We start from the raw sequence: 26156 nt of genomic DNA on the forward strand, positions 1-26156 counted from the left end.
GTTCCCAGCAGACCCTCACAGTACGTTTGGGTCTTTCAAGTCTGTCCAACTTCCTCCAGTGCCATCAGATCCAACTCACCACCAGGTGGTGATCAGTTGACAGCTCTGCCCCTCTCTTCACCCGAGTGTCCAAGACATATGACTGGAGGTTGATCATCGACCTCCGACCTAGGGTGTCCTGGTGCCATGTGCACTGATGGACACCCTTATGCTTGAACATTGTGTTTGTTATGGACAAACTGTGACTAGCACAGAAGTCCAAAAACAGAACATCACTCTGGTTCAGGTCGGGGGGGCCGTTCCCTCCAATCACGCCCCTCCAGGTGTCACTGTCGCTGCCCACGTGAGCGTTGAAGTCCCCCAGTAGAGCGTTGAAGTCCCTGGTCAGAGCACTTTTCAGCATCCCTCCCAGAGACGCCAAGTAGGTCGGGTACTCTACACTGCCATTTGGCCCGTAAACGCAAATAACAGTGAGAGACCTATCCCCGACCCGAAGGTGCAGGGAAACGACCCTCTCGTTCACCGAGGTGAACTCCAACACATGGTGGTTGAGCAGGGGGGCTATGAGCAAGCCCACACCAGCCCGCCACCTCTTACCATGGGCAACTCTAGAGTAATAAAGAGTCCAGGCTCTCTCAAGGAGTTGGGTTCCAGAGCCCAAGCTGTGTGTGGAGGCATGCCCAACTATCTCTAGTCGGTATCTCTCAACCTCCCACACCAGCTCAGGCTCCTTCCCCCCCAGCATGGTGACATTCTATGTCCCTAGAGCCAGATTCCGTGTCTGGGGATGCACATTTTAATAAAAAAAAATTTCTAAATCCTCAAAGTATATTTTAAATTAATATTGTTGCACTCAACTCTTACTTTGCAAACCAAACTGAGTTAAAGTGCATGTGCGTGTGTATTCTTCCATAGTGCGATCTTATCTACACGTTCTTCCATCCACTTGCTAGAGATGACAAGACCGAGGGATTGGATGGACTCCTCAAAGTACCAGGTGTGCCCATCTAACTTTGAATCATAAGTGTGAGAGCAGTACCTTGATTCTCAAGCCTGTCTGTAACTGGCATTAATATTTATTTCATCATAATTCCAAAATACTTATCTGGAAATTAGCAATTATTTGCTTAACTGTTTAGAAGAGGAACAGAATAAAAGTGTGAACTGAATACACAATTGATAAAGAAACTGGGTAATGTACAGTACCCATATTTTCTTGCAATTACTTTTGCAATAATGTAAATAACAATAATACAGTGTGTAATGTATTTTGAAACAATACAGTCTTCCAAGTTTCAAGTATCCAAGTGGAAATGGAAAGATGTCATTTATATAATTGACATAAAAATTTACAGCTGGAATTTTTTTTTTTAATGACCTTGAATTATTTCTAAAAACCAAATCTGTAAACTAGAAGTTAATAAATATATAGTTACACTCTTTATTACATAGTTATTCTCCGGCCACGAAATGTAGTAATGCTTCAAAAACTTCAATTTGAGCAAATTTTCATAACATTGGGATTTTTGGTGGATCATTGTAACATTGGTGTCAAAGTATTTGGTAGGGACCAATATGCACTAATCAAAAACATTTGGGATATTTGGAAGCAATGTTTGTGAAATGGCAATCAATTTTAGCCACACAGAGCTTAACCATGCACCCCCAGACAAGAGGCGCACTCTAATTAAAACTGTTACTGTAACTGAAAGGATGTAACATGAGTATACATCACCCAAATGATCAAAAGTGATCTCTCAGCCATTCAGTTAAACAGAAGGAATCATGAACACTGTTGTGAAATATCTAGAAAATATGTTTATAAAAAAGGAACTGTTAATTTATCTGTAAGATAAGACTGATTGCTTTTTGTGTAGTTTGCCATTATAATAATTTGTTCAGCAGCTGATGTTTGTTTGTTGTAATCTATGGATGGAATGTAGAAAAAAGAACACGCATGATGAGTGCAGATGGTTTTGCTGTTGGCATGTTCGCTTGTTTTCTATAATACATCATATGCCTTTAGTAGCATCATGAGTATGTATCATTTGTTATGTTTAGCTATAGTGTTGTCTGAATGTGGTGTTGTGTTTTGTGATCGATGGAATGGAATGCGTATTTGTGAATATCAGAATCAGTCATCTTTGTCCATACAGTTTTAAGATAAATACACTAGGGATGCACCGATAATAGTTTTTCTCTTCCGATCCGATTCCGATACCAGCGTTTTCCTGTATCAGCCGATACCGATCAGATATCGGTGTTCCTTTCTACCTTTTAACTAAAGAATGTATACAACTCACTTGGTTAAGATTTGTTTCTGGAAAAGAAATACAAAAATGGCTATACTGGATGAAAAATGAAAACACAAGAAACCTTAAAGTATAAATGCAGTAGCAAACAGTACTTTTAACAGTTAGTGGTATAACAATCCAAACCATATATACTGCGATTATTAAATTAAATTATTTTCTGAAGAAAAGGCAATATTTTAAAGTGAATCTTAAATTAGAACTCTTGACACACAATGCAAAATGTATTAAACAGTAAATCTTGCACCCAAATGAGCGACATGTTTAATGCGCTGAGGTAAATGGAAAGGGTGCCTGCTAAACGTGCCTGTCTGTCGCAGGTGGTTGTGCAACATATTTCCCATAAAATTTATTTTATTTATTTTCATTAATGTAACTTAATATATGTGTGTTTTTCTTATAAGTTCAAGCAATAGTCTATGATGTTTGCTGTTCATTAATCAACCACCAATGGCATGGGCCTCGGAAGTAAATAAAAAGTGGGTGTGTCCTGTCACACCCACATATAATGGTTCCAATGCCCATGGATTTCAGGAAGCAGGAGCGTGGTCAATGCTGTAGGTAAAATGCGGAATGAAGTTTAATTTATTAGGGCATTCCTCAAGCAGAATGGATTCGACTGGCAGCGCTCTGAAGTCAGACTTGTGTATTGATGTAAACAATTAAATCTACCACAAATTAAAAAACCTAAAATCTTTTATTTTGAAACCAGCATATTCATTATACTTTCCTAACAGCAACAAACTGGTTTTTTTTAAGAGGCAGCAGCTGCTATCGCTGAAGCACAGGCTCTTGAAGCTGTTGAAACAGTGACCGACACAGTCAGTTGAACTTAACACCGTTGGAGAACACGCCACAATAAACAGTATTTTATTGACTGATCCATAAAAGACAAAATTGCAGTTATTTGATAATGGTGTCCTATCCAAACCCCAGCTATGGCATTTCACCTTCGCAACTCAAACCTGAGGCCAAATTTTTCTATCAAGACAAAAGCAATATTGCTACACATCATTGAATTCCGCAAAACACAATTGCATCTATGGTTGCAAAAATGTTCATTTGCCAAACATCAGTTCTAAAGCCAATCATTCTGCACCAAAGCACCATAGCAGACTTCAGCACCATAGCAGACTTCCTGCCAACCAGCTACTTACCCCAGCAAGGGGGGCTTGCTTGAAAATATCTTTCTGATATCATGTTTGTTGTGAAATTGTGGCTTGATGCTTACTTTAGTTTAATGACCAACTACAGCTAGAGAGAGCATGAAAACGCTCTTTCTGGACTGCAGTCAATAGCTAAAACCTGACTGTTAGTAAAGGTTAGTGTTAGTAAAGGACCTTACTGTTAGTACATTTATCTTCTGCTGAGGTGGCTTGGCAACAAATCTGCAGAGCATATGGAACAGATGAGAGCAATACACAATCAAGATGCATGACTAGCAATGACCTAGAATAGGCTTGAATTCATGTATAGCTCAACTAAAGTGACTGCGGTTGCCCTGTTCAAACGCATTTCCATGAATTACACACAGGAATCAAGCTAAACTCTCAAAATTGATTGACCTACTGATGGAACTAAATTCAGCTAAAGCCAAAGGAGACTTACCTGGCCTCTCATCTTTAGATAAAGCAAGATGCATTAACCCAGTAGTAAATAATTTCCTTTTCTTCTGCAACAGAAGTGGGCTGCAGTAAGTGCTACCTACAAACAACCAATTCATGTCCCTGTCCTTCAAAGCTCTGCTTTGCAGATGCTGATATGATCACAGAGAGTGAGCAACAACCCCCAAACTCTGTATTAATAATTCTCGGGGACTTTAATAAAGCGATTCTCTCACGTGAACTGCCAAAATACAGACAGCATGTTACCTGTCCCACCAGAGACAGTAACACACTGGATCACTGTTACACAACAATAAAGGATGCATATCAATCCGGGGCTCTCTGATCACTGTTTAGTTCATCTCGTACCGACCTACAGGCAGAAACTGAAATCAGCTAAACCTGTATTAAGGACTGTAAAAAGATGGACTAAGGAAGCTAAGCAGGGTTTACAAGCTTGTTCCTCTCTCACTGATTGGACTGCCTTTGAAGCTGCAGCCACCGACCTGGACAAGCTCACAGAGACTGTAGCGTCATATATCAGTGTCTGTGAGCATTTGTGCATTCCTACCAGGACTCACTTAACCTACAGCAATGACAAACCATGGTTTACTGCAAAACTCAGCCAGCTCGGTCAGACCAAAGTGGATGCTCACAGAAATGGGCATAGAGTCCTGTACAAACAGGCCAAATACACACTGGAAAAGGAGATCAGAGTGGCAAAAAGGAATTATTCCGAAAAGCTACAGATTCAGTTTTTCTCTAATGATTCAGCTTCAGTGTGGAAAGGTCTGAAAGCCATCACCAACTATCAACAACTTGCACATTTGTACATACAAATTGCCTATATTTGTATATGTATATTTCAACTGCACATTTCACACCTGTAAAAGCTTGGTGACAGCAGTGGAGTCATTCATGCCCCTTTTCCACCGAGGCAGTTCGAGTGCTGGTTCGGAGCCAGAGCCTAATTTAGAACCAGTTCTTTCTGTTTCGACCGCCAAAGCACCAGGAACCAGGAAAAGTGGTTCTTATGTAGCACCAAAACGTTGCTGGTCTAGACTTAAGAACAGCTTGCGTCAGGAGCTGGGGGCGGGGCTACTGTTAGCGCATTTAATAATGTACCTTAAGTATACTAAAGTTTAATACATTTTTAGTTTACCGCGATATGATACATTATCAGCACACATGATAGTAGGTAGCTACATGCTAAGGCTAAATTTTTTTCTGTCTTAACGATAAAATAACGTTATGTACTTTATCGATTACAACCTCCGTTTATACAGATTGCACGGAGCTGCACATACACGTTTTATTCGCGCGGTTGGATGCCAATGTAGGTTCGCAAAGCCATGAGCATTAACAGTAAAGCAACATCCGCCATTGTTGTTGTGTTTGTGTTTGCTGCTGCTGCACTAACGTTGCTGGGACACGTGACACGTATACAGTGATGTAACACTCTGTGCTGTGATGGCTCTCTAGCCGGTGGAAAGGCAAACCGGTTCTTAGAAGGTTCGCCAGTGGAACCAACTTGGAACCAGCACTAGTACTAGCTCTGAACCAGCACCCGGTTCTTTCCGGTGGAAAAGAGGCATCAGATTCCTGGGAACCACAATCTCCCAGGACCTGAAGTGGGACATTCACAGACGCCACTGTGAAAAAGGCCCAGCAGAGATTGTACTTCCTTCGCCAGCTGAGGAAGTTCAACCTGCCACAGGATCTGCTAAAACAGTTCTACACTGTCATAATTTAATCCATCCTCTGCACCTCAATTACTGTTTGGTTCAGCTCAGCTACCAAATCTGACCTCAGAAGACTACAGAGGGTAGTCCGGACTGCTGAGCGAACTACTGGCACAACTCTCCCCTCTCTCCAAGATCTGTACTTCTCAGGAGTGAGCAAATGGGCAAAGACACTCTCGACCCCTCACATCCAGCACACCCTCTTTGAACTGTTGCCATCTGGTCGACGCTACTGAGCCCTGAGCACCTGAACGACCAGACATAGGATGTTTCTTCCCTCAGGCAATCCATCTGATGAACACTTAACATACGCGGAACACACAACCATTCTTACACATTATTTACTTAAAGCACATACTATTTATATATCAATTGAACATCACACTTCATCCATCCATCCATCCATCTTCTACTGCTTATCTGGAGCCGGGTCACGGGGGCAGCAGTCTAAGCAGGGACGCCCAGACTTCCCTCTCCCCAGACACTTCCTCCAGCTCTTCTGGGGGAATACCGTGGCGTGCCCAGGCCAGCCGAGAGACATAGTACCACCAACGTGTACTAGGTCTTCACCGGGGCCTCCTCCCGGTTGGACATGCCCGGAAAACGTCCCCAGCGAGGCATCCAGGAAGCATCCGGAACGGATGCCTGACCCACCTCAGCTGACTCCTCTCGATGTGGAGGAGCAGCGGCTCTACTGTAAACTGTGCTGAATGCCAATGTGAAACACCTGCTCTTTACCATGTACCAGCACCCTGGATACTAGAGGTGGACCCTGCTCCAGAACTTGACAGAGAGGAGGATAAGGAGGAGAGTTGATTCGAATCTGATGTCAACAGCAAATGCACAGAAGTCTGTGGTGGAGACATAACAAACCGATCCAAAGTGGTCCTGGGATATATCCGCAATGAAAACCAGTGCTTTTATATTTGTTAGCACCCCAGTATTACTTATACAAGGGTTTTCGTGCCCACACCAGTGGTACTATGTGCCAACAGACCTGAACACTGCAGATCATGCATCAGGCTTTGTTGCTGCTAGACATCTAAAAGACACCGACTGGCTGAGTAGACTCCTGTATAAACCCTTGAGCCACACGGAAGCATCTATGAAGCTTGGATCTGAATGATTTTTAGTTTAAGTTTTTTCCTGGAAGTCACTTACCTGTGGTGTTGCTCTCCCCATCCATGTAGCTCACCTTTTCAAGACAACCCAAAGAGAGAACAGTGGATGTAAAGCGCAACACTATTGCAAAGTAGAAACTTCTGTGGAGAAAGCTTCAACCATCATCATCATAACAATACAAAAGGATGCCTATGGTGAAGAGATTAAGTGCATCAACAAAGAGAAGATGCATAAAACTAGTCCTCTCTAAAAATCTGGATCTCTTCATGGATGCACTGTGCCTGCTGAGAGTCAGAGACTGTCTCCAGCATTTAGCCCTCAACTAAAGTGACTAAAGCAATTATCAGTGCCAGGCTCTTCTCACTCAAAAGGCTAATGTGGTTCCTGTTCCTCCTGGGTAGACCTCTACAAGTCACAGTGGTGGCAAGTTCAGCACTTGTCCAACACCGTCTGTGACTGATAGCAGAGGCAGTTCCACCCAATTCTACAGCAACACAAGGTGTGGCAACCCAGTCATCCAAACATTAAACCTGGGACTGTTGTCATTTTAATTAATAGCAAAGCATAGAAAAATGAATGGGGTCTTGGACTAATAAAGACTTACCCTAGCAAAGATAGAAAATTGTGCCAGGTAAAAGTTAAACTAGGTGGGTCAAAACTGTTTATTAGGTCAGTTACTGAAACCGTGCTTCATCTACCTCCTGATGTTGGACAAATGTAGTGTATTGTAAGAAAATAAAACGATAATGGGAAGGATCTTAACGAAGGAGTTTATTCCAGTGTGACAGTGACAAAATACTTGAAGTACTTTGGGTTCATCGGAATCAAGAACACAGTTCTTGCACTCAAAACACATTTAAAGTGAAACCCCATTTAAACTAAAGGTGAGAAATAGCAGGATTTGTCCTGAGTGTCTCCCAAATGTGTGGGCCACACATTGTTGTCTAGCCAGATGTCTCTTAAATGTTAATCATGGTCACGTTAAGTGATGGTCTTTGATGTCCTGCTGCCGCACAATATTTTGTTTGGTTCAACACTTGAAGTATTTTGTATTGTCTGTCTGCACTGTTTGCACTAGGTTTCACTTTATGTGGCTAGTACAACTTACTTTCAATCAGTAGCTTTGTGGTGTTCTATGTGGCTCTGTTTTTGTTTTATGTAGCACCTTGGTCCTGGTGGAATATTGTTTCATTTCACTATGTACTGTCAGCTATTTACTGAATGACAAAGATTCTTGACTTGCCTTGATTAGAGTTCTAAACGTATTGCCTTATTATACCTGAGCCTTTTGGAATGAGCTCTTTCTGAAATGTATTTTGCTGTGGAATCTGGGTACATACAATCTGTAATTTCTTATAGTATAGTTAAATGTACTGTTTTTTAATCCTTTTTGTAATTCATTTTGTTTGCTATTATAATATCGAAATATAAAAATAATTGACATTTGTTATGGTCATGTCACTTCTGGAGTTTTGGGAGCTGTTCCACCAGTCGTGACGACCTATGGATGAAATGTAGAAAAAGACACACATGAGTACATGGGTTTTTCTGTCTGCATGATCTCAAGTTTGCTTGTTTGAATGTCTGTTATTTTATTGCTGTTATTTACAGTATTGTTCAAAGTAATAGCAGTACAATGTGACTAAACAGAATAATCCAGGTTTAGTATATTTTTTTATTGCTACGTGGCAAACAAGTTACCAGTACTTGCAGTAGATTCTCAGAAAACAAACAAGACCCAGCATTCATGATATGCACACTCTTAAGTCTGTGCAATTGGGCAATTAGTTGAAAGGGGTGTGTTGGCATTCAATCACTGAGGTCATCAATTTTGTGGAAAAACAGGTGTGAATCAGGTGGCCCCTATTTAAGGATGAAGCCAACTTTTGTTGAACATGCATTTGAAAGCCTGAGGAAAATGGGTTCAAGACATTGTTCAGAAGAACAGCTTACTTTGATTAAAAAGTTGATTGGAGAGGGGAAACCTATAAAGAGGTACAAAAAAATATAGGCTGTTCAGCTAAAATGATCTCCAATGCGTTAAAATGGAGAGCAAAGCCAGAGAGACGTGGAAGAAAATGGAAGACAGCCATCAAAATGGATCAAAGAATAACCAGAATGGCAATGGTTCAGCCAATGATCAGCTCCAGGATGATCAAAGACAGTCTGGAGTTACCTGTAAGTACTGTGACCGTTAGAAGAAGTCTGTGTGAAGCTAATCTATTTTCAAGAATCCCCCGCAAAGTCCCTCTGTTAAAAAAAAGGCATGTGCAGAAGAGGTTGCAATTTGCCAAAGAACACATGAACTGGCCTAAAGAGAAATGGAGGAACATTTTGTGGACTGATGAGAGTAAAATTGTTCTTTTTTGTGTTGAAGGGCCTCAGACAGTTTGTGAGACAACCCCCAAACTCTGAATTCAAGCCACAGTACACAGTGAAGACAGTGAAGCATGGTGGTGCAAGCATCATGATATGGGCATGTTTCCAAGAAATGTAAATGAATTGTGGAATGTTGTTAAAGAATCATGGAGTGGAATAACAGCTGAGAGGCACCACAAGTTGGTTGACTCCATGCCACACAAATGTGAAGCAGTTTTAAAAAACTGTGGTCATACAACTAAATATTAGTTTAGTGATTCACAGGATTGCTAAATCCTAGAAACAAAAACATTTGTACAAAATTGTTTTAATTTTGTACAGTCACCGGCAGACACTGCTATTTTTTTGAACACGCCTCTTTCAACTAATTGCCCAATTGCACAGCCTTAAGAGCGGCATATCACGAATGTTGGGTCTTGTTTTTTTTCTACTGCACCTACTGGTAACTTGTTTGCCACTGTAGCGTTTTGTACCAGTCATTTTAGATTTCATGTCCCAGGCACCCTAAATTTCAACATCTACTCCTCAATTAACCGATGAGCAACCCAGTTTTACACCCACACCTGGCTCCCAAATGTCTGGAGTCTCCACAAAGACCAGATAACCCCATGCGGCTCATTGGGGCCAGCAAACAGAACACACACACACACACACACGCACACACACACAACACGGAGACATTCCGTTTACTAATAAAACCCAAGATAAGGTACTCTAAGGTTCTCATATCAATCTTATAACCCTTTTTGTAATGTGTTTCTTCTTTTAAGGCTTGCCTGACTTAAAATTATTTGCTCCTTAATTTCCTGACAAGGGTGTATTTTATTCATGTGTCAGAAAACAACATTGTATTTTAAAATCCGTTATACTCTATCATCATATCTTACTGATCATGGCATGTTAATGTATACCTGTTCTAATGCCGTATGCCATTTTAAGGTCTGATGTCAGAATGTATACGAAGCTATCGTTTTCTTTTTACTTCCCTAATGAAAGTGCATCTTGTTTGTTTCATTTTTGTTTCTTTGCCTTTATCTTTGCCTTGATTAATGATCTATGTATGTAATGTACCGCTGCCTTCATACCGTCATTACCCTTCATGTTTAGTATCCAAATGACCAGAAAATTATCGGTTTCTCATTTTTCAAGCACTGGTGTATTTTATTTGAGCACGAAAGGCGCCATACCATCTTAATACACCCTGGATCAAACTGTAAAGTCATGTAAAAGTTTGATAGCTAAACCACGCCCACAGACACCTGAAACAAAGGGAGTTTTTCCCTTCAAAATCCTGACCGAAGTATTGGTCATCTTCCCAAAGATGGGTGGAGTTCGCGACCTTTAAATTGTCAGAAACACCACTAATCCGTGGTCAGACTTCAGGAACAGCTTCAAGACGACTCCATCTTCCTTCAAAGAAGTTCCAGCAAGCTTCACTTCCAAGAACGACAACTGCTCTGATCTTCAGGAGAACTTGGAAGAACGTCTGAACCCACCCTAACTGACTTTTCAGAGATTTCTCTGTTGCATCCGGACTCTTGTTCAGTAAGCCAATGCAAGTAATCGTTTCCTTTACCAACCAATTTAGATGCGTAATTTTAAGTAGGAATCTTTCATTGAATCTTAAGGTGAATTTAAGTTTCTGTGACGATTTCCCAGTTAGGATGTGATTTAATTTTGAAGTCTAAGCTTGCCATTCCTTTCCTTCCTTTCTCTAGTTTCTTCTTTCCAGTCTCTTCCTCCCTTTCCCCAATTTTAATTTCTTTTGTTTTATTTTATTTTCATTTCCGTTTTCCCTATTTCTTTTGTTTGTTTGTGTAGTTAGTTTTATGTTGTGTTTGTCTCATTCATTAAATGTCATAATTTTGAGCCACAGGTGATTTGTCTGAGTGTCGCTCACAAATTAAGGTACCTGCAATATGAGGTCTGAACTACATGCTCTATTAAGTTAATTTAATCTAAATTACGGTATACAGTAAAAGAAGAGCGAATCTTTCTTGGCCGGGAAGATACCGCCTTCATAGAATTAATAAAGGTTACACGGCCTGTTCGCCGGACGAACAGACCAAATAAGCGTAATGTTAATTCCAGTACCGTTAATTTCAACTTGGGTTAAAATATTTGGAAGTCACTATAACACGTTTTAGTTGCTTATAAATATTTACCTTGCTTCGCGAGCCAAAATCGCTACACCACATAGCAATAAAGAATATACTAAAAACCTGGATTATTCTGGTTAGTCACATTGTACTGCTATTATTTTGAACAATACTGTATCTTGAATGTCTACATACAGTCCTTCCTGTATAGACCCATTTCCTCAACAAAATGAAACATGCTGTGAGACAACCTGAGCATTCGGTGTTCTAAACAGAAGTTAAACACGGTAGGCTTTTATACTGGTGTGCGTGTTTTAGTGGATTCCAGACCATGTAGATGTCTTAATACTTTGACAACAATATTCGTCTGATGGCTGCATTATATATTTGTCAAAATGTTGAGATTTGTAAATATGGCTGCCACAGATAACTGATTCTCATAAACCATGAGCCTGAGCGAGCATTAAATGTGGCATACTACATCTTTATGCTAATTGTATCTAGATTTTTGATAATGAGCTGGTTACTTAAAAGAAAAAAAGCAATAATCTTGCAATGAATAAAGGATTTTTAATGGTTTCTTTGTTTGAAACCATAAAAATCTATTATGTATTACATTAATTACATATTTAATTATAATTTATATTTATAATACAGAATAATTTGTATAAACACCAAACCCTCTTTTCTGTGTCTAATTAAGCATTTTGACACAATGTTTTTTAAAACCAGGAATGCGAATTGCTGGCATCTTAATATGATTCAAAAACATTTTTATAAACCAGATAAATTTTTCACAGCCGAGATTGATTAATGTTCAAATAGCCGAAGATGTGTACAATAGTACATAATTAGTTCTATTTACTGTGATTAGGCTGCATACTGCAGTACCCACACATGGATTGTGCTATAAATGAAAGTCGTGCTTTAATGGTATGTTTTGTTTTTCAGAGGAGCCACCATTAAGTCCTGCTGCAGGCCGTGATGGGGGAGAGGTGAAGTTATCAGTGTCTTATCGAAATGGAACACTGTTTGTTATGGTTATGCACATCAAAGATCTTGTAAGTTTTGACACTTCTGAAATTTCTGAAATACTCAAACCATCTTTCTGTGCATGCACAAAATATCAAAACCTATGATTGCTGGGCTACAACAGCAGAACCCCACATCAAGTTCCACTCCAGTCACCCATGATAGGCTTGTCAAGTTTGGACAAGCCTATCAGGGGTGACTGGAGTGGAATTTGAATGGTGCAAACTTATATGTGGAAAATTCAGAAGATCAGAAGTTTTTAAAATACTGAAAGCATCCAATCAGGTACCAATATTCATTCCGTAGACAGGCCATAGAGATCACACTTTTTCTTTATATAGTACATTATCCAAATACTTTTTTTCTGCATATACAGTCCTGAGAAAATTAGGACACCCCATTAAATATTAAATTCTTTATTAAGAATATTCTACAGGTACAAATTAAAACAAGTTTAGAAATTGACATGTTGATATAAGTGATGTAATTGCTTGTAAACCTCAGCAACAACAAAAATTCACTTATTAAACAAAAGAACTCAACAAAAGTATTTCAACTGAGAAAAAAGTAAGGACACCCTATGCCCTAAATCTTTAGACCCATTTGTCCAAAGCACATTATTCCAGAAGTCTTGGCCTTTGTCTCTTTAGTTTTTCATTCATTTTTTTCTTATATAGCAGAGGTTTTCTCCTTGCACAAGTCCCATGATAACGTTGTACAGTCTGTTTCTGATTGTAGATTCAAGTACTTTGGCATCAACTGTATCAAGAGGTTGCTGTAGGTCTCTTGGTGATATTTTAGCATTTTGTTTAAAATTTGCTTGGGTGGCCTGACTTGGCCATGATGGTAGTTCTCCACTTGCAAGTGATTCCTGGACAGTGGAATGGCTGATTCTTTTGAGATGCTTTACCAGACTCCTAAGCATCAACAATCTTTCTGAAGCCCTCAGAGAGCTCTTTAGATCTCACCATGGTGATACCTCTCACTTCATCAATTAAGAGCAAACTAAACTAAATGTAAGGCAAGTCTTCTTTAAAATGCTTACCTTACTAAATGTTTAGTTTACCTCTCACTTCGTAAGGCAAGCCTTCTTTAAAATGTTCTGTAACAATGTTCTAATAATGTGATACACCTGTAGGTAAGTTTATCAATTTTTAGTACAAAAATGTGGGGGTGTTCTATAAAATAGTATAAATAAAATCTAATTTCTTGTGAGGGGGAAAAAGATCATTGTATTGTGTGTGTGTGTGTGTGTGTGTGTGTGTGTGTGTGTGTGTGTGTGTGTGTGTGTGTGTGTGTGTGTGTGTGTGTGTATTCTCCTCTAATATCTTTACAGGTGTCTGATGATGGAGCAGGCCCCAACCCATATGTTAAAATGTACCTGCTTCCAGACCCACACAAAACCTCAAAGCGCAAAACAAAGGTCTCCAGAAAAACTCGGAACCCCACTTATAATGAAATGGTAATTATTGTAGAATACATTAGTCAGCATTTTTCTGTATTCCTGTGTTCCTTTTTGTAAATGTTTCTCCTTTGAATGCAAATCCCCCTGGCCAAAGACAAAAATACAGAATTTCAACTTTCATTTATCGAAAATATCATTTAAATGTATTTATAGTTAAAACAATGCATCTTTGAATACTGGATTTGTTGTCAAAAAGGCAGCAGAGTCCTGTGGAATATCAAACTTCTTTATTCAATACACTTGCAAGTGTGAAGTCAGTCTGTCCCAACCTAAGTCTGAACAGAGTGAGTTACTTGGATGTAAGGCAGTTCTCCATTTATGCATGGAGCTATGTGTGTGTGTCTTCCACTGTGCATGACTTCCTCTAATCTTGTCTTTGCACAAGCAGTGCAACGGTCACTCCGTTAGTCCTCGTTATTTCCACACCTGCAGCCTGCAATGTTCTTGTCTCTTCAGCCTAGTGTGCAACTGGAAACAGTTCAGTTCCCCTTTGTTACTTTTTTGCTGTTCCTAGTTTTTGGTGTGAGAGTGTATTGGTACAGAATGTTCAATGTACATTTTTGTTATTAACAACATTTTCTATAACAATCCTCTGGTATGTGCAGAACCAGATGGCAAACAAGGTTGACTAAGATGATGAAAACAATAAATACCACTCTAGGCATCATAAGTTGGCATTTATTCCTGGAGCCTGGGCTATTAGTGTTTATTTTGTAATTGCACAACAGACAAGTAAGTTCAGTAGGTAAAATTTTAAAACAGTAACTTCTGTGAGTGGGCAGAACACACCAGAGACAGGGGAAAAAAGGTGCAGTTTGTTTACAGTGGTACAAGTAGAGGTGATTATCATCTTAGGGGAGACTGACTACTTAGTTCCACAGTATTGGCTAGCTGGTAAGGGCATCCCTCATCTACTGGAATGCCTGCTCCATCATGGTGGTCTGCTACACCTATTCTGGCTGGCACTTAATTCAGGTTCTTTTTGGTTAGTTCTAAGGGGAACTATTGAGTGATGTCCAAAAGTAATTTAATTTTTTCAGGCACCCCATGCAGGCCAAGGAGGGATAACCTGATATTGTCAGTGCCTGCTCTACTGTAGACTCTCTTTTCCTTGGGGCAGAGTGACTTGCCAGTATCCCATGTTATGGTTTAAAGTGGAGATAAATCAGGCTCTCCCAAGTCTCACTACCAGATCATCCACACGTGGAGGCTATCTGTCAGAAATCAAAACTGATGAGAAGACATCGGTGAACTGGTCCACCAAATCTGTCAGGTCTTGCTGCTGAGACAAAGTTAGATCAGCCTCTTTCTGAACCAAGGCATGCTCCATATGATCTGAGGGGTGACGGCAAATGTCAGTCTGGGGGGATGTTTTCAGGTGTTTTACCTGCAACAGACCACACAGATCAACCATGAAGCAAAAGGTATACCATGGTCGGTCCTGATGTATTTTGGTATTCCCACTTTGCTGAAAAGGAGCATTAGCTTGAACGCGATGCTGCTGGAGGAGGCTTTTAGAAAAGAGGGACCACAAGAGGGTAACAAGTGCCATAGTCGACAATGACAAGGATGTACACATGACCATAAGATTGTCAGCCATCTGAAAAGATCCATGCCAATTCTCTTGAAGGGGATGTTGATGATGGGGACTGAAATCTGTGGTGTTGGAGCAGGCTTCTTAGTGGCCCAAGCATATGGGCCATGTGCATCAGGAGCTGTGGTTTGGACCCGAGTACCAGAAGGAGGTGACATTGGTGCCACGCAGTTTGTAGCATGGTACAAAAGTCCCCCTCAGACCAAGATGTAGGTCTCGAAAGACTTTTTCAAAAGACTTTTCTCCTTTAGTCTCCCTCACCTGGCCCAAGCAGTGTTTCAGATGATTATCTCCCTTCTGCTCCCTGCTGTCAAGATAGGTCTTAATGAAACACAGAGGATACTGGGATATTACTTTTAATAGTCTCCCCTCAGACAGTGTCTGGGCATTCCCTATTTGCTGAGCCATATCCTCTGTGGACCAGCCAGGGGTGATGAGGCCTAGATGGAATGGATTGATAGTTGATAGTGGTTGATAGTCTGTACAGTTGGAGCCATTATTTTGTCATCCTCCTAAGAGCTTCCATTTGGTCCTGCCATTTATACTGCCACCACACTGATTGGGGAGTGGTCAAAGTGTATCAGTAGCCCACTTCAAGGCTTGTACAATGCCTCCACAGTGTTGTCGTAGTGCAGGTTTTTAGTATATTTTTTATTGCTACGTGGCAAGCAAGTTACCAGAAGGTGCAGTAGATTCTCAGAAAACAAACAAGACCCCGAATTCATGATATGCACGCTCTTAAGGCTGTGCAATTGGGCAATTCGTTGAAAGTATAAATATAATAAAAAGTATACTAAAAACCTGGATTATTCTGGTTAGTCACATTGTATTACTATTATTTTGAACATACTGCATCTCCAAGAAGGCATAGTAAATTAGATCCCAACCACTTTCAAGTTCTCTCAGAATTTTATGCCAGAAATGGTGAACTAAGTCACATTCCCAAATCATGTAGATAAGTACCCTCAACATACAACATTCATCAGTTCAACATTAATTATTTCAAGTTATCCCCATCCAGTGAAATCCAGATGTTAATAAATAAATAAATATGCAGTTCTCTTTGATTGCTTAGCATCAACATCCGAAGTAAACACTCTATTCTAACTTTGCCATGTGAAACATAGTAAGGCTGGCTATGCATCTATATATTTCAGATTGTTGCTTCTTCACATCCTCCGTGAATTCCCTCCCTTTTCTGGCTTTCTTGACATGTTGGGGAAGAAGTAAATCCTACATGCCTCCCATTCAAGCTTTCCTTTGGCTCCTTGGCTGAAAAACACAAACCTAATCAAAATTATTCTCAGTAGCATCAGGCCTGGGGATGAGAGCACGATGTGCCCTCTCAATCTCAAACTCTCCGTCCGAATCATTATCCAGTCCCTCCGTTAAGATTTCATACAGCTTTCACCTGCCTCCAGCCCCTCTTTTAGACTGACCATCTTCACGTTGTTTTCTAAATCTTTGATTTGTTTCCACCTTACTTCCAGGCTTTTATTGTGTCAATTTTAAGTTACAATCTGTTGGTTGGGGTAATGGTGACTCATACAAATTTGCTTATTGGTGGTGCATAACATCATGGGTGCTGAAAAGCAATGGTGCAGGATCTGCGATCATGTGATCTCCAGATTGACCAGCTCTCATTTCCTTTTTACAACAGTGTGCCCACTGTACAGCACAGTGACATACAGATAGATTTTTTTTGAGTACCAGTAACCAGTTGAACAATAGACTATTTACAGAGATTGAAAATATATTTGGTGTTCGTGTAATACATGAAACTTGCATGAGAAGACCTTGCAGTGTTTGTGAAGAGCGATCTCTTGTGGCTTGTTGTGGCGGTGTGTGAGCAGTCATTACAACAGAGTTAGAAAGGCATTAAAAAGAAACCATGTAAAAGATAATTGAGAAATATGTACAGAAAAACAGTTCATAAGCTGTGCATTCTGCAGTGTAAGTTTGCAATTAAATTAGTAAATGAACTATATTTAATCGCTCAGTTCCGAAATGTGATAACTGCTAATCACATAATAATCCAATCACAGTAGAAACAAATCAAATGCCAGAGAGCTTTATTTGTAATCTGCTTTACATGTCCAACAGTGAAAAACATCATTATATTGTGCTGTTTTAGTACATGTAGGTATTTAATTAGCTATTGGATATTTGTACATCTTTGTTAACATCAGCTCAAGAAAACAAAGTTTTGATCATTTTGAACAGTATAGATATTAGGATAAAATCCTTTATTTATCCCACAGTGGGGAAATTTGCATGGGGGATCCTATTCGCTAGTAGGAAGAATTACGTATGGATACCTTTTCTTCACTTCCCTGTCTATAAAATGTGAAGGTGTAAATTTTATAATCTTAGTCACTGTTGTGGAGTTTACCCATAGAACAAATAAAGCAATACATTAGTCAAAATATAATTTTATCACCGCATCTGCACTAAGAGATCATCACAAGCCATTTTGGACTAAATATGCCTCTGTGCCAGTGGATTTTGAATGTTACACCCCTTCTGATGATAATAACTGTGTGGCACATTCTCACCATGGAAATATGAAGAGAGTCCCAGTTGCCCTAGTTACTGCATTTTTTTTTTTTTTTTTTTTAAACTTAAATCAATGTGTTTAGCAGCTTTAGTAAATTATTAGCATATACATATAGAACATATTGACTATAGATTGAATTTATTCTGGAATTTACAGAACATTGATTGCACTTTTTTCATATCAGTGCTACATAGTACTTCAAAGTAAGTCTGTAGTATTTTCACATTTTCTTGATGATAACTTTGTAATGTTTGTTCCTTTTCCCCCCACAGCTAGTGTACAGTGGCTATAGTAAGGAGACACTGAAGCAAAGGGAGCTGCAGCTGAACGTGCTAAGTGCAGAATATTTGCGTGAGAACTGCTACTTGGGTGGAATCACCCTAAGCCTGAAAAACTTTGACCTTAGCCAAGAAACAGTCAAGTGGTACAGGCTTATAGCAGGCCCTTTCTAGACTTTCAGGACCAGATGCTCTCATCCAAGTCTTGTATGAGAAGACAATGATTTTTAATTGTAAATCTAAAATAAAACTCCATACAGAGATGGAGTATGTATGTTCTTCCCTGAACTTCAAGACACCTGCAATACATTTGCATTTGACTTCAAAAACTGATTTTTAGATGACCAAAATTCTTAGAGTTTATATTATATGTATATGGACATGTTTTTTTTAAAGGATCCTTGTTGCACCATATTTTACTATTAAGAAAATGAGGGGAAAAAGCAGGAAACATTAATAGTCTTTAATGGGTTTAAAATTAATTAGGCCCAGATTATGTGCCAAATGAAATGAATATTCATTTTAATCTGAAAAACACAAACTTAACCTATTTTTTTCTGCTACCAAGTAAGCTAAAAATGCTCAGTAATGTTTTAATAATGTATGTTTTTTGGGGAAAAAAAGTTTTGCCAACTAGCATCTCCAAAGTTCCCAATTTGAGTGTGTTAGGTAATTAGCTGTCTTTAAACAAAGTAGTGCGTATTTTAATCTTTTTCACCCCACATGGCAAATTAAATTTGTTTCAATAATGTATTGGATGCATTCTTTTTAATAGTGTCAGTTTATATTGTTTAAAATAGTTTGTTAGTGAAGTTTGATCTGCAAAACACCGGATTCAAATTGATCACTGACATATTCAATATTGGATAAGTGTTTCCTGGTGTTAGAAACCATCAAAACAGTCTCATTATACCAGGACCAGCATTTTCTTTCGTGCCTGTAGTCATCTGTAAACGACTGAGTCATGTGAGGCAAGTGGTACCTAACAGTTTATTTGAAACATGGCAAACATGTCTACAATTCAGAAAACAGGAACTTTTGATTTTTACTTGGCTTGTCTTACTATCATCTTTGAGTGGTGGCAAAAATTTTCAGCCCTTCCAGATTTTTTCAAACATATGATCAAAAGTGTCCTTAAATGAATTTGAATTTATGCATTTTATATACATTATCTGACTTGAAGAACCTTGTGCTATCTCTTTTGTTATCCCCACAATGATGGATGACAAAGGAATTGAAATGTGCGTTCACATAGACTGGGAGCAATGAAACATTGAATTATTAATCAGTCTGTAATTATTTATATAAAATATTTGTAGAAGTGTTTATTTTTGAATAAACATTAAAAATTTAGTTTTTATTTAAATGTTTGTTTGTTTGTTTGAGCCATTGTTTTTGTAATTGTTTGCTTTATCTTGAAGAATGTCAGTAGCCCTGGAATTGATTGTACTGGATATATCTCCAAATCAGACCTGTCCTTAATATGGAGTTGTATTAAAATCTTATTACAGCCTGCCAGAACAAACCGTATACATGCCTAAGAAATTTAGCCAATGTATTGTGTTTATTTTTGTTAAATCATTAGATTAGATTAGATTCAACTTTGTCATTACACATGTACAAGTACATGTATATGTACTATGAACATAATATACAGATGGCTATTATTATAAACAGTAATTTACAGCTGTGTATGTACTATGAACATAAAATACAGATGAATATATAAGTACTATGAACAGATGGCTATTACTATAAACTGAAATTTACAGAAGAATATGTGCTATAAACAAAATATATGGCTATTAGTATAAACAGAAATATACAGAAGGATATGTACTATGAACATAATATATTGCTGTTACCATAAACAGAAATCAGGTGGATATATACAATGGTAAGTTAGGCAATGGTAAGCAGCAATGCAAAAAAAAAAAAAAAATGGGCAAGTGTGCAAATGAGCATAGTTTTTTTTATTGTACCAGTCCATTAGTGCAATAATGAAGTGTGCGGTGAGAAATGAACAGACAGCGTTTCTTCAGGATGTCCTCCATGGATGGAAGTGGAGTCCCTGTGATGCGCTAGGTGGTTTTCACCACCCGCTGCAATGCCCTGCGCTCTGCAACAGAGCAGCTCCCATACCAGACTGTGACACAGCTGGTCAGGATGCTTTCTATTGTGCAGCAGTAGAAGTTCACCTGGATATCCGAGGAAAGCTGATTTTTCCTTAGTGTCCTCAGGAAAAAGAGGCACTGGTGAGCCTTCTTGACCAGGCTGGAGGTGTTGGTAGTCCAGGACGGAGGTGCATTTAAAGCAAGTAGGAACAGTTGCTTGGGCAAGAGACAGGTTGAAGATGTCAGTAAAGCCCCCAGTGAGCTGCTCAGCACATGCCCTGAGTACGCGTCCAGGGATGTTTTCTGGTCCAGCGGCTTTGTGTGCGCTGATCCGGCTCAGTCTGTTGCAGACAACTGTGGAAGAGAGTATGATTGAACATAACTTATTATACTACTTGTGGGGGTCTATAACAGCCCATACAGTGTTTCATACACTTAACAGGGTAATGCAGAGCAGGCAGTTATATCAATGCAAGGCAAACCAACGAGCAGGATTGGAAAGGCTTGAGTCTGGAGAATCTGCAGTAGGATGAATATGCAGGACTCTGGGGAGCTTTAGTCAGACTGCCACTGGTTTGAGCATCTTGTAGCTGGGGATAGCTTCTTGAGGAATTGAGTAGGGTCATACTTTAAAAGAGTCTTGTTGTATACTTGCCTCTGATCCTGAGAGATGGTGGAACCAGTTGAGCAGTGCTAGTAGATCTGAGGGTGCGGGGTGCAGTGATGAGGGCTTTGAGGTAAGAGGGAGCTGGTCCATTTTTACTTTGTAGGCAAGCATCAGTGTTTTTAATCTGATGCGTGCAGCTACTGGAAGCCAGTGGAGGGATTCCAGCAGTGGGGTGGTATGCAAGAACTTAGACAGGTAAAAAACAAGCAGTGCAGCTGCATTTTGGATCATTAGCAGGGTAAGAATTGCATTCATAGGTAGACCTGCCAGCAGTGCATTGCAGTAGTCCAGTCTTGAAATGACAAGAGATTGAAACAGTACCTGAGCAGCCTGTGTGGACAAAAATGGCCGAATCCTTCTAATGTTGTAGAGAAAGAACTGAAATGAGTGAGTCACATTAGCGACATGAGAGGAAAAGGACAGTTGATTGTCCATGGTTACCTCAAGGTTGTGAGCTGTGGCTGAAGGGGAGAGCAGATCATTATGCAGAGATTTTGCAAGATCATGACCTGGGGATGAATCACCTAGGATTTTCAGCAGTTCAGTTTTGCTAGAATTGATCTTTTAGTCATCCATGATTATATTTCTGCCAGACATGCTGAGATCTCATCAGAAGCTGTGGTATCTGATGGTGGGAAAGAGAAGATAAGTTGTGTATCATCAACATAGCAACATTCCAGTATTACTGGATGCAGTATTGTTAAACATACAGTTTTTACACTAGTTGGCACTGTTTCTGTCTCTTGTCTTTTGTGTATTGTCCTTTTTGTATTGTCTTGTAATTTTTTGTCCTGCACTGTCTTGTCTGTCTTGCCCTGCTTTGTTTGCACCAGGTTGCATGGTTGCACTTTATGTGGCTGACTTGCTAAGTCCTTAGCTCTGTCTTTGCTTTTATGTAGTGTCAGGTTATTACATATTAGTGTGTGTTACAACATCCACTCATTAAGGGGTCTCAGAGAGTAATAGTGGGCAGAGACAAATGAGACGAGGAGAGAGTTTTCAGAGACCAAGCACATGTTCAATGTTGGGTTATATGTACGTGTTCCTAATAAAAGAACCAAAAAGGTTAATGCCTCCTAGTGGATGTGGCGACAGAGATTCTCATGTTACAGGACCGCTACAAAACTGAGTAAAGAGGATAAAGAGGTACAGATATTACAGTATATCTTATATATATTATATATTATAATATGTACAATTTATAATATGTATATTACATACAATTTGGAAAACATTTTCAAATCGTTTACATTTGCGGAGAGAGAAAGTATTACGTGACTGTTCTTGGAAAGTTTGACAAATATTTCATGCCAAAAAGAAATGTTATACACGGACAGGCTTGTTTCCATAAAAGAGTACAAAAGCTTGGGGAAAATGCAGAGTGCTACATCAGAGCGCTTTACGAGCTTAGTGAGTACTGCATATTTGGTGCAACCCGAGACAAACACATGAGACAGACTCGTAATAGGAACTAGAACGGTGCATTTCCTGAAGAAAATGTGAATGTGCTTGCACGTGGCAAGTTCCCCTCATCGTGCTGAGTGTTTTGATATGTCACATGTCCATGTTGTGCTAAATTTTTGATTTCGCTAATTTTGGGGGGTGGGGCTACACGTGACATCAGTTCCCCTCATCGTGCTGAGTGTTTTATGTTGTGTAACTGAGATATGGCTTCTTTATATTGCAATATGGTCCGTAAGGTGCATTACATGGTTGCTAGGGTATGGCTGCACAGTTACTATGGTTATATTTACAGACTAGTTTCTCACCTGCAACAAAAGAGCACACCTGAAAATCCATTTATCTTTTCCTGAAACAAGCGCCATGAAGATCTTGAACTAAAGCATTAATCAGTGATTTTACTGGGAAAAAATATAATCACGTTACAATAAGGATCATTAGTTCAAATGTAATGTATTCACTAACATTTACTAACCGTGAGCAATAAATTATTGTATTTAGTAATCTTTGTTAAAATAAAGTTTATTCTTTGTTCATGTTAGTTCACAGTATATTAAGTAATGTTAACACGGTGTTAATAATGTATTAATAAATGTTGAGTCTATGTCGAATCCACCCTTGGGCAGTTTTTTTTTCTAAAACAAAAAACTGCCCAAGGGTGGATTCGAACCCCGAATGTCCGCATGCTAAACGGATTCGCTATCCACTAGGCCGGGGGTGGATCATGATCTCAAAATGATCTACTGCCCACTAAAAATGCAAAACACATTATTTATAAATATATTGAGAATTATTTTTATATAGTATATGCTGGTGTACCTTGCATTACTGCATCAACCTATATTGCACAATACAACTCTGTACATTTTTTTTTGTCATTACCTTACTCTGATGACTTGCACTGAATGGAATCAGCCAGGGATGCATAGTCCGGACAGTAGCTGCTGATAGCCAGCCTCAAGCAGACTTCCAGATGCTCATTAGTCATGGTGGAACGGTACTTGGACTTAATGATCTTCATGTGGGAAAAGGCTGACTCTCATAAATAAGTGGAGCCAAATAATGCAGTCAAGAAGGTAGCACATTTCCTGATGTTGGGGTACTTGTCCTCTGTGAGTAAGTTCCAGAATTGTCCATGAGCTCTGGCCTTCAGCTGAATGTCGGCTTGAAGTGTCAGAATCTCATCCTCCACTGCAGAAGAGTTCAGGTGAAACAGTGTTGCAACTTTTGATGCCAGTGAAACAACCTCAGCATCTTCCTGGAAAGGGTAGCACATGAATGTAGCTACTGGCTCGAGTACAGCAAAGTCTTGAAAGCGTCTGTCGAACTCTGACAGACAACTGTCAATTTGCTTTGTGTAGCGTGCACTGTCAAGCTGCGCACATGACTGCTCTTGTGTCTCCAGCTCTGCCGCGAGGTTCTGGAAGTTTGCCAAGCATGGCGGTGGAGCTTTGAGGAGAGATGTTGCATTTTGCGTTTGAAAGCATTAACTGAGCTGATCATATTGATCACAGTTTTGTCCTTTCCTTGCAGGTCTAGATTAAGGTCATTCAGCATGTTGGTCAGATCGGTTAAAAATGTCCAGCAGCCACTGATGGTCATTTAGTTGGTTATAATCTGCATGTTTACCTTCACGGAAAAACTCCTTGATCTCCGTGAGCTGTGTGAAAAATGACTGCTGTCCGGACAGCTGGGATTTTAGTTCCTTCACCTTTCTCCTTCTCAGCTCGCTTTTCGGAGGGAATTCGGTGTCATAGTTTTTATGAACAGTCCGAAAGTGGCGCTCCACATTTCCCTTCTTCGGTAAAGCAATTGTAGACTGACAGATGAGGCAAACGCACTTCGAAAATGACATTGTGAAAAAGAAGTCCTCCTCCCACTCCGTATGGTAGTGGTAGGTCTTCGGCTTTTTACTTGGTCCAGCTTTTCCACTCATTTTTATCCCCTTTCTTACTCGCTAGCTTGCTAGAATTTTGCAGCACTTAGCGCAGTTGTATGCGCATGCGCAGTGACGCGTGTGTCAGAGAAAGGTCAGGTCAGATGTCATTGTGAGAACTGATGATAGGCTGGCGCCAACTTTTTTTTTCGATACCATGCAATCTACCCACAATGCCTTTGCGATCGACCAGTCGATCGCGATCGACGTAATGGGCACCCCTGCACTAGGCCATCCAGGAAGACGAGGAAGCCTTTGCGGTTTTATGTATTAATTCACTAATGTGAAGAATGGCGCGACTAACAATACCCAAGCTTTATTATATTAAAGTCATTCTTATCATTCTTTATGATATACCTGTCATATGTTTAAAAAATAATTATGTAATGTGAGGAGACAGAAAAAATGCGCTTAATTTTAATTAATGGGTGGCTCTTAAAAGAGCCGTTGCTGCTCTTAAAAGGACATTAGTTTAAAGTGAAATAAAAAATTATAAAAACTACACTGATAGTTGAAAACAACAAAAAGTTATACAAATGGCAGAAACAACAACATATGTGACCGCCGTGCTGTCCAAGGCACGCCACCAAGTAGTTTTAAGCATTAAATACACGGTTAAATGTTATAGTGTTTGAAAGCTTAGACTCTCGGGATTTTATTAAGCCCACACACAAAGCATAATATGATTTATAGCCATCATACTAATTTAATCCAAGTTGATAGTCACCAGAAATAGGCGGCGCTTACCTTTCTTCACTTGGGTAATATTTTCCAAAACAAATGCTTGTAAAAAATCCCCAAGAGTCTAAGGAACTGGAATATGTAAGCCTTTTAATCCAAAACGCTTTAATCCAAAACGCGTTTCTGACAGAAATGTGTAAACAACAATCCATGTCCGTCCTTTGTTTTCGGCTCTCACTTTATTTTCCAAAACAAATGCTTGTAAAAAATCTCCAAGAGTCTAAGGAACTGGAATATGTAAGCCTTTTAATCCAAAACGCTTTAATCCAAAACGCGTTTCTGACCGAAAAATGTACTTCCGTCCTTGATCTTTTTCTTCCAACGTTGTGTGATCTGACAGATTCACTGGTGTCTGCTGCCATCTTTTGGATGTTAGCACATCTACAGAGAGATTCCCCATTCAAGTCTATGGGGAAAAAACACCCCTTTGAACTTCCATACTGGGAATTCTGGAATTCTGATCGCTTACAAAATAGATAGCACGCCTCTCCTCAATGAGCTGGTCGATTTGACACCTCATCTATGGGTCTAGGACAAAAGCTGCGGGACAAGTTACGCGCCGAAAAAGTGTCCGGAAGAAGAAGAATAATAATAACTAGAACGGTACATTTCCTAAAGAAAATGTGAATGTGCTTGCACGTGACGTCAGTTCCCCTCATCGTGCTGAGTGTTTTGATATATGACATGTCCATGTTGTGCAAAATTTTTGATTTCGCTTATTTTGGGGGCGGGGCTACACGTGACATCAGTTCCCCTCATCGTGCTGAGTGTTTTATGTTGTGTAACTGAGATATGGCTTCTTTATATTGCAATATGGTTCATAAGGTGCACTACATGGTTGCTAGGGTATGGCTGCACAGTTACTATGGTTATATTTGCAGACTAGTTTCTCACCTGCAACAAAAGAGCACACCTGAAAATCCATTTATCTTTTCCTGAAAAAAGCTCCATGAAGATCTTGAACTAAAGCATCAATCAGTGATTTTACTGGGAAAAAATATAATCACGTTACAATAAGGATCATTAGTTCAAATGTAATGTATTAACTAACAT

General features: G+C 39.6%; 1 protein-coding gene across 4 annotated transcripts in view; it reads left to right on the forward strand.

Moving 5' to 3' along the window:
* Positions 1-19554, forward strand: part of pik3c2a (phosphatidylinositol-4-phosphate 3-kinase, catalytic subunit type 2 alpha) — a 71995-nt gene extending 52441 nt beyond the window's left edge. For all 4 annotated transcript variants that reach the window (XM_027174813.2, XM_027174816.2, XM_027174814.2 and 1 more), the window contains 4 exons: positions 916-997; positions 12210-12319; positions 13627-13752; positions 18179-19554. In XM_027174813.2, coding sequence (XP_027030614.2) covers positions 916-997; positions 12210-12319; positions 13627-13752; positions 18179-18358 — 498 coding nt within the window. In that variant the 3' untranslated portion in view covers positions 18359-19554. The remainder of the gene's footprint in view (positions 1-915; positions 998-12209; positions 12320-13626; positions 13753-18178) is intronic.
* Positions 19555-26156: the final 6602 nt, after the last annotated feature.

Source organism: Tachysurus fulvidraco, chromosome 13 (assembly GCF_022655615.1).
Source record: "Tachysurus fulvidraco isolate hzauxx_2018 chromosome 13, HZAU_PFXX_2.0, whole genome shotgun sequence".
NCBI lineage: Eukaryota > Metazoa > Chordata > Actinopteri > Siluriformes > Bagridae > Tachysurus > Tachysurus fulvidraco.